We start from the raw sequence: 10,752 nt of genomic DNA on the forward strand, positions 1-10,752 counted from the left end.
AAAAGTATTCATAAAATGAGCGATTTTGGCCACATATATTTGACCTCTGACCTTGAAGGATGACCTTGACCTTGTACTTTCACCACTCAAAAATGTGCAGCTTCATGAGATACACATGCATGCAAAATATGAAGTTGCTATCTTCAATATAGCAAAAGTTATTGCAAAATGTTAAAGTTGGCACAAACAGACAGACCAACAGACAGACCAACAGACAGGGCAAAAACAATATGTCCCCCACTACTATAGTGGGGGACATAAAAATAAAATTAAACAAGAGATTGGAGTTGAATCATGATTACTGACCAAGTAACAGTGTCTTGTACAAGTAATGAAATGGTAATGGAATAGTGCAGATAAGTGAAAATTCTTTTATTTTGTTATCTTGATAATATTAACAACAAATGCATTTCATTTTTCTTTAAAAATCTCTGCATGAGTCATGTTAGAAAAACAGCAGTTTCTGGACTTTAAATCACTGAAAAAACTAGGACTTATAATTGCCAATGCAGTTTAAGGGGCCTTTTCACAGATTTTGGCATATTTTGAAGTTTGTCATTAAATGCTTTATATTGATAAATGTAAACATTGGATCTTAAAAGCTCCAGTAAAAATCAAGAATAAAATTAAAACAAGGAAAAAAAGGACCCGGTACCAGGGCTCGAACCAGTGACCCCCGGAGTCCTGGAGTTAGTCTGAAGTAAAAACGCTTAAGCCCTCTCTGCTATTCCGCCGTGTATACACAATTTAAGTATTTTATACATTATATAAGCAATCTTCGTAGTTTCTTAAATTTAAACGACAACAACAGAACTCTCCAAATTATTCAACTGTTTCGCGTTGCAACGCTTTATAATTTTTAGGTTTTCAAATCGTCAAAAGGGTGTACGGAAGAAACCCCCTCCTGAAGAAACCCCCTTCACTAAAACGGCAGGGCGGAAGAAACCCCCTTTCATAGTTTGCATACGCGGAAGAAACCCCCTCGCTAGTTTTGCATAGGCGGAAGAAACCCCCTTGCTAGTTTTGCATATGCGGAAGAAACCCCTTTCCATAGCGGAACAAACCCCCTTCCAGACGATTTAGTTACATTCAAACGCACGGTAATTGTTTACATAAATTCACTTTCATTTTCAGAAAGTTCCCGGGAAGCATGATTGCATGATTCAGTTTTTTTTAAAGACGAATGCTTCGGTTATTGTAGGAATATATGTACGAAATATCTTCGTCACTATCGGCTCTGGGCGCTAATTTTGTGTTTTTGTTATTTTTATCAATCTAGTACAAGTTAACACATATAAAATGGTATAATCTCACTGAAACGAGTGCAAGACAAATTCACACGAGCATCTCATCATTAACAACTTGTGAACATACGGCCGGTACACCTCTTAACTCAGCACATAAAAGTTGGAAATAGATTTTCGCACCTTCATTTAATTATATAAAAGGTCCTTTAATGTATCGGCTATTGTAGATAATGATGAGAAGTTGTGTAATGATCGGCGCCTTTGCGGCTCGTGTGAAGTTATGTACAGTTTTTTTTTAAATTGCATTAGCATTCGGCTATAATTGTGTGATTTTAGGGAATGATTTGATCTTTGTAAATAAATGTAAATATATGCCTGTTTATCGTTAATAAATGCATGTCTTTTTTCAACAACAAATTGTTTATTGCTTTTTAATATATGCTTGTTTGAGATCTTTGTAAATAAATGTAAATATATGCCTGTTTTATCATTAAATGCACGTCCTTTTTTGCAACAACAATTTGTTTTAATGTTTTCAAGTATATGCTTGCTTGATCTTTGTACATAAATGTTAATTTATTTCATTATATTTTTGTCTATTTTATCCTTCAATAATAATTATTTCCCCCATTCATACATTATTCGTTTTATTACCATCTTGATTAATTCTTCACAGCTTGTGAACAAACGGCCGGTACACTCCTTTAATCAGATTTTCGCACCTTCATTCAATCATCACGATAACGATGTTTGAGTTTCACAGATTGAATATTTAGTGTGTACCATTAACAACTTCATTAACAACTTGTGAACAAACGGCCAGTACATTTCTTTACTGTAAATCAGAAACACACTCCCGTAAGTTGGTGTTACCGCGTTTTAATACGAAACACACTTCCAAATGTAAATGTTACCACAACGTTGAAATATTTTTGCAGTGTAAATTCTATTTTGTGTTGACTCTTTTTCTCAATAAAAAATCGCGAAAATTATGCAGCATAAAAGAAAGCGTGGGTGTATTGAGCGTTTGTAACAAGCACACAACTAGTCAGGGGATTGATGCATGTTCGGAGGGAATATTTCATCAAGTCTATAAATAGTCACTTATGCCGAAATTTATTTGATACAAGAGAAAAAATGGCAAGGTTTGTGTTAAAGAAATTATTGAGAGCTTTTATCGTTAATATTTACCAGAAAGTGTTTTAAAAATGTTATAAACGGGATTATCGGGAAATGAATATAAACTTGAAAAGTAGCAAGCACAGGGCTCGACATTAACTTTTGAAGCCACTTGTCCAGTCGGACAAGTTGACCATAATTTCACTTGTCCTGAGCAAAAAGCAACTTGTCCTGTCCATTATATCCTATTCTGCTCAGTACTTGGCAAAATAATGAAATAATACAAAATGCTCAAATCATAAAGACTTGAATCGTTCAAAATACATGTAAACATAATTGTAGGCAATTTCAATACAAAAGAACTGACTAAAATAACAGGAAAACTCAAGATTATTGATTTTTAAACATTATACAAAGCAGTAATACCTGACAAAAACTTGTGTGTTGCCAACATCAAACAGAAAATGTTAAAAGTGATGTATATGTACAGTGCTTAACAAAAAAATAATCATTCTATACATAGAGAGGACGTCACTACGTTAATTGTCTGTAAGATAGGTGTGTACCGGTGTCGTAAAATGCATATTCTTTACAAGGGAGAATATTCTTGTTATCTTGGCAAAGAAAAAAATGTTAAGGGTTGCTTCCCTTGTGAACAGTACAGTGTAGTACATTTATCACATGGAACTATCGGAATATCTTGGGCATCGACGATTAAATGTATACAAAATATACTCGGAAAAGTTGAGTGATATCTCCACAGAAATAATGGCTTTAAAGGCATTTTTTCTAAGTTATACAATTATAATGACCACTTGTCCCGTCGGACTAGCAAATTATTTATTTACTTGTCCGGACTAACAATTTGGTTGTCCCGGGCAGTCGGACTACCTTTAATGTCGAGCCCTGAAGCATGCAGTAATAGAGTCGGGTTGAAACGGATGTATTGGGGAATCGTTCGAGTCGGGATTTTACTACCTCTGTGGGAAAGACTTAACACTTAGGAAGGGGGTTTATTCCGCCTTTCTGAAAACACGAAGGGGGTTTATTCCGCCTGTCTGAAAACTGGAAGGGGGTTTGTTCCGTCTATGCAAAACTAGCGAGGGGGTTTCTTCCGCGTATGCAAAATGTGAAAGGGGGTTTCTTCCGCTATGCCGTTTTAAGTGAAGGGGGTTTCTTCCGAAGGGGGTTTATTCCGGTAATCCGTCAAAAGATACATATAATGGAAATATTGGACTATGGTAAATGTTCAGTAATACTGTTTCCTCACAAATATCAAAACAAAAACGAAAATTTGCGAATATGAAACAACTTTTTTCAATTTTGTAAATTTACCAAACCGTGTAAAGATCCCTTTAAAAAAAACAAGAAAGCTTAAAACATAGAACTGGTCAAGCTAAGAAATGTATAAATATGTTCATGTAGCTATGGAAATAGAGCCATTCTCAGACTGCGAACACAACCAACAAGCTGTTTATGGTCAAAATTGACTTAAATTATGATGAATAATAAATGTACATCTCAGACAAGCTGTTATATGGAAAACTACATAATTAAAATGATTGCAGGATTTGATAATGATCATTGTTACAAGGATTTCAGAATTTGATAATGGTACTTGTTACAAGTATTGCAAGATTTGACCATGAACATGTTACATCAAAAGCAAGTATCTCAATTATCTATATAAAATATGTTTTTTAACATAAATTATATAGGAGAAAATACTTAAACGTTTATTTTAAAAAAAAGCAACAAGGAAAATCACCATTGAAGACAAAAACCATAGCCTTAAAAGAAGTTGGTGTAGCATGTAATAAAAGCCAACATTAACAAAAAAATTAATATTTTCAAAGTTTTTTTTGTTGTGACATTCTAGTCTGAAGCATGCATGCATGCATATACATCCTCCCTGTGCTGGATAGTATACTGTTTACTTATATATGTGAACAAATATCATTCAGTGTTCATATCTGGGCCACTACTAGAAAGCAACGCTTAAGCAATTTACATGTAACAGAAACATCAAAATTAGTACATAAGAATCAACACTACAAGAACTTCATATTATTTTTCATCAACCCAGACACACGTTTTATAACAATAAAAAGTGTTAACAATATAGAAAACCACACGGTCATAATTGACAGAAATATATTAGTTCAAAATAATTAAATTATTTTTTTAGTATTGTATGAATGAAAATGTAAGTGCTCAGTGTCTATTCTAGAAATCAAAAAGTAGGTGGATTTTTGAAAAACAGGGGGGGGGGGGGGCATTAATCATATACCATTTTTTATACATTTTACTTTTAATGTTTAATTGGTTCGTCTTAAATATCATTACATACTGTCAGATCAGTGAAAAACTATAGTATCCGATATGGAATAAAACAGGAATTACCAAAGTATTGCACTTATATGACTTAAGAACGAATCATGTTATCACATGGTAGTATTGTATCATTTTAATCTATTTTTTTTATATTTAATTTGCATGCATTTCATGATATCCAGGGCTCAGTGCTATATATTGCGATACATTAATCGATATATCAAGGTTTTCTATGCGTTTTTGGTAATTGTGTACATGCAGCATGATTTTCGCACAATATTTATTGAGACAAAGTATCAACATGAATTAAATGAGCACTGTTTTTTTAAAGCAAAAATTTGTTAATGTTGCATAAACATATTAATTCTGATGTGTGTTGTTTCGATGTCCTGATGAGAGCATGCGCTCTCATTGAGAGAGCATGCGCTCTCATTGACCAATATCGTCTATCCAACACAACGAAGCTCCGCCCATAGGCGGGCTTACGTTGTGTAAAGAGATTCTTGCCATTGATAAACTATCATTAATCCTGTCCTAAAATTATCATTGAAGTCGATATCTCTTTCATTTAAAAAAAAATACTCATGGATAACAAGCATGACAATTTGTTTGCACCTATGCTGGAAATGTGCGCAATCTTTGGAAAATTAGTTTGAATGTGCAATTGCGTGTTCTAGAATGGACACTGATTGCTTACACTGTCCTTGACTGACATTAACATATACACCATCATCCTGTCCTGACATACTAAACAGTATCATGGACCAATTTCATATTTATGTCAGAGTCATGGAGAATTGTCTAATAATAAAGTCAGAGTCATTATGAAAATAACATTAGTGTTTTTACACATCTCATACACATCTATGTCAGTGCCTTTGACTGACATACACATCTCTATATCAGTGTCCTGACTGACATACACATCTATGTCAGTGTCCTTGACTGACACACACATCTATGTCAGTGTCCTTGACTGGACACACACATCTATGTCAGTGCCCTCGACTGACATACACATTTATGTTCAGGGACCCTTGGCTGACATACACATATATGGCAGTGCCCTTGGCTGACATACACATCTATGTCAGTGCCCTTGACTGACATACACATCTATGTCAGTGCCCCTTGACTGACATACAAATATATGTCTGCACCCTTGACTGACAAACACATCTATGTCAGTGTCCTTGACTGACATACACATCTTGTCAGTGTCCTTGGCTGACATTCATATCTATGTCAGTGCCATTGACTGACATACACATCTATGTCAGTGCCCTTGACTGACATACACATCTATGTCAGTGTCCCTTGGCTGACATACACATCTATGTCAGTGCCCTTGACTGACAAACACATCTATGTCAGTGCCCTTGACTGACATACATACATCTTTGTCAGGGCCCTTGGCTGACTATACACATCTATGTCAGTGCCTTGACTGACATACAAATATATGTCTGCACCCCTTGACTGACAAACACATCTATGTCAGTGTCCTTGACTGACATACACATCTTTGTCAGTGTCCTTGGCTGACATTCATATCTATGTCAGTGCCATTGACTGACATACACATCTATGTTAGTACCCTTGACTGACATGCACATCTATGTCAGTACCCTTTACTGACATTCACATCTATGTCAGTGCATTTGACTGACATACACATCTATGTCAGTGCCCCTTGACTGACAAACACATCTATGTCAGGTCATTGGCTGACATACACATCTATATCAGTATCTATGACTGACATACATATCTTTGTCAGTGGTCCAGTGCCCTTGGCTGACATAAAAATATATGTTGTGTCCTTGACTGACATTACACATCTATGTTAGTGTCCTTGACTGACATACACATCTTTGTCAGTGTTCTTGACTGACATACACATTGATGTCAGTGCCCTTGCCTGACATACATATCTATGTCAGTTGTCCTTGACTGACATACACATCTATGTCAGTGCCCTTGACTTATATAGAAATCTATTATTGCACTCATATGACAATTGTCAATGAAGGTACACACACATTCTAAATAAGGATGTATCAACCAATGACTTACGATTGTGAAGATGACATTACAAATTTCGGTTTGTACAGTGATAGCTACATAGATGAGGGTAAAAATAGATTTCTGAGAAAGGTCAGAACAGTACCTGTGTTGGGGTTAAACCTCATTGACATTCTCATATGTTTCCTCTACCTAAAATAACAAAACAAGTGCATAAGTGAGTACACAAAGGCTGAACATAATACATGAGATGATGATTAACACATACACAATTGTTGTTTATAAATGCATCCAAAATGCAAACAAAAAGGAGAGAGAACAAGATCAAATGCAATGAAGGCTATAATATTTAAAATATTTTTGTTACAATTAAGGCTGATAAACTATTTTGCTCTAAATAGACATAAATGGAAATATCATACAGAAAATATTGGTATTGAATATCAACATCTGATGTTATGCATTGACCTGAGTGTGCAAGGCAAGAACTATTACAATGCAATAGCTGATGGTTTGGGTGGTTTCACATTCTAAAGATAAACTAACAATATCATTATACAAAAACATGCATATTTATTACAGAATTCAAACAGAAAATGCAGTTGGAATGTTATTTCTTATTAGCCAATGTCAAATTTTCTTTTTTTAAAACCAAGGCTTTTCACAGAAGGAGACATGATTCCCCAAAGCAATTGACATCAGACTTATCTTGTATTGCACCTTGACCTTCCATGCAATGGTACATGACAGATTGTCAGTTCAAGCAGAAAATACTACGAGTCAGCTTTAAAATCTTCCCAAACATTAAACTTTACAGTGCTTAAACAAAATTCACAACCTTTAACCTTAAATTGCGACCTTGACCTTCATCTCAGATAACAGGAGTTCAACATGGTCAATGGTCTGGTCATGGGAAAGAATAAAATATAAAATTTCTCCCAAGCAATACCAGTGGTACATCAATATTTACTGATAGAACCCTGTTTCAGACAGATGATGCCAATACTAAATATCCTGCTTTCTGGTTTGGGCGTTATAACTTGTAGAATGTCATGCAGCTGCAAGTGGTGCATTCACACCTCAGATAATGAAATTAGAAACTCGGGTTACCTTTATTAGCATATCAGCTCTGTATTCATTTTGTTTTCAATTATAATTAAATATTTATTTCAAATCAATCACTTTTTTACAAGACTCAAATGTTATCTTAACAAACTTTAGTTAAAAACAGAATAAATCACAATTAAACACGTGTTTTTTTCCATCCAATACTAACATAAAAACAAAACAAACTGCAACAGATAGGGAAGTGGGACCATGCACATGGCTGAATAAAGAGCTAACACATTCCATGACCACGGAACACCTATCCAATATCAACAAGTATCATGTTATTTCTTCATATAAACATCCATTCAATACAAAACATGTACATTTTCCACCAAAATTACAAGAAAAAAGAGGGCCTCAAAGGCCAAAGTAGCTCACCTGAGATAACAAGATATTATTTGGACAAATCTTCTGACCAAGTTTCATGAAGATCGGAAAATAAATGTGGCCTCTAGAGTGTTAACAAGGTTTTACTATAGCATATAAGGAAAAATGCCCTGCTCCCTGGCGGCCATGTGTTTCAACCAACCACCAGTATCATTTTCGAACTCATCCAAGATATTATGGAATGAATCTTCTGACCAAGTTTCATGAAGATCAGACAATAAATTAGGCCTCTAGAGTATTAACAAGATTTTGCTATAGCCATATATAGCCATATAAGGAAAAATGCCCCGCCCTTGGCAGCCATGTTTTTGAAGCAAACGTTTCCATTTTCGAACTCATCCAAGATATCATTAAGACCAATCTTCTGACAAAATTTCATGAAGATTGGAAATAAATGTGCCCTATAGAGAGTTAACAAGGCAAATGTTGACATCCCACAACGCACAACGGACGACAGACAAAAGGCGATCATAAAAGCTCACCATGAGCACGTTGTGCTCAGGTGAGCTAAAAAATTGTAATATGCATTACAGAGGAAAACTACAATGCCAGGGTTGGATATTTTGTTTGTAATAGAACATATATATTTTAGTTTATGTATAGTTATTATTGTCAGAAGACATTTACAATTCCCCTAATCTGTGCCACTGAATCGTACAATTTTGAAGGCAAAAAATAGAATTTGTGTAACAGCCAACTGACTATAAAGAACATAGATGATCAGAAAAAAACAATGATGGCTTGTGTCATGATAGTCAGTCAAAATCATGACAGCCACAGGCTGTGTTCTCCTGGGACATCAATGAGTGGCCCAAATAGGTCTTATAGCAACCAGAATTTTTGACGTAGGAACAAAATGAAATGACGTGCATAATGTCCATATTGCCCAACTATCCATGGTTTAAGTTTCATGAAAAAATATTAAGAACTTTTAAAGTTATCGCAGGATCCAGAAAACCACCATTTTCAGCAGTATTCTAGTCTATTTGTTGCCATAGCAACCAGAATTTTGATTTAGGAACAAAATGAAATGACGTGCATAATTTCCATATTGCCATCTATCCATGTGTCAAGTTTCATGAAAAAATATTAAGAACTTTTAAAGTTATCGCAGGATTCAGAAAAGTGTGACAGACAGACAGACAGACAGAGTGCAACCATAAGTCCCCTCGGTGAAACCGGTTAGGGGACAATTAGCAGATATTATGACTCCTCATCCAAATATACAGATGCTGAGGCATAGCTGGACCTTTCTGTTCATATATGTTCCAAGAACCATTTTTGCACGATGCTCCCTAAATAGTGCCTAACAATTAAAGAAATACACTGCCTTAATTCAGCGATACAGCAGATTGTGTGGCCACTTTATGTTTATGATTTTCTACAGTTGTTTAGCATGTTAAAATGCCTTCACATGCTGCTTCTACCCAGGAAACTGACTGCAACCTGTCCAAGAACATTCCAATATTCGACTATATCAAGCTAGTAATATATATCAGAAACACATTTTACACTGAAGATGAGATTCTACTGCATACAATGCATGGAGAAATTCTGCAACTGCAGATATTACAAAAATAGCAGCTGACAAACACTGCACGTAACAAACATATATCAGTCACTCATTTTTATGACACGCACTGGATATCGCAATCCCCACATGATAATTTTTATCAGATGCCATAAAATTGGAGAAGCTTATGGGGTGCAGACATGCACACCTCAATGAGTTTTGTACTTAATATGTCAATGCACACTATCCCCCAACTTTTCCCAGAAATGTTCACATGAAAGATGACTATTTGCATTACTTAACCAAATTTAATGATAAATGGACCCAACTGTGGGGTTATAGTAGGCTGCTTAGTACATACAGATGTCATTCATTATTGGAGCGAGAACTTGTTAGATACTGGGTAAAATTGATAAAAATTCACTCATTTATAGCACTTGGTAAGTTTGCTACAAAAATTCAGTGCAAAAAAAAGACTTCAGACTGCATTGGGGTGTATAAGGCAAACTATTAGTCTATATTTTGGCATATGTTTCACATTGTAGGTAAAAAAAAATTACGCATATCAGTGCAAGTTTTAATTACTAATTTTTTTTTAAAGAATAACAAAAACGTGGGAGTAAAGGTGTTGTCAATAAAAAAAAAGATAATCATCGATTGACACCACAAATCTCATTAATTTCAGATAAATAGAGCTTTGTTCTAGAAAAACAGTGCTTAAATCATAATCGTAAAGTGTCATCAATGATTAGATCTGAATAGTCTGCCACATGCTGATCAGGGAACATGTCTGCCACATGCTTATCAGGACAAAACAGTTCTCTGCCACATGCTTATCAGGGACAACATGTCTGCCCACATTCTTATCAGGGACACATGTTCTTGCCACATTATGTATCAGGGACAACATGTTCTGCCACATTCTTATCAGGGACAACATGCTTCGCCACATGCTTATCAGGGACAACATGTTCTGCCAACCAACTTCTTATCAGGGACAACATGTTCTGCCACATG

The 10,752-nt window shown here is 35.3% G+C and overlaps 1 protein-coding gene across 1 annotated transcript in view; it reads right to left on the reverse strand.

Moving 5' to 3' along the window:
* Nucleotides 1-5,934, reverse strand: part of LOC127854633 (tyrosine-protein phosphatase non-receptor type 4-like) — a 129,863-nt gene extending 123,929 nt beyond the window's left edge. Inside the window, exon 1 of the mRNA XM_052389696.1 lies at nt 5,872-5,934. Coding sequence (XP_052245656.1) covers nt 5,872-5,934 — 63 coding nt within the window. The remainder of the gene's footprint in view (nt 1-5,871) is intronic.
* Between the last annotated feature and the right edge of the window lie 4,818 nt (nt 5,935-10,752).

This window comes from Dreissena polymorpha, chromosome 13 (genome assembly GCF_020536995.1).
Source record: "Dreissena polymorpha isolate Duluth1 chromosome 13, UMN_Dpol_1.0, whole genome shotgun sequence".
In the NCBI taxonomy this organism is placed as follows: Eukaryota; Metazoa; Mollusca; class Bivalvia; order Myida; family Dreissenidae; genus Dreissena; species Dreissena polymorpha.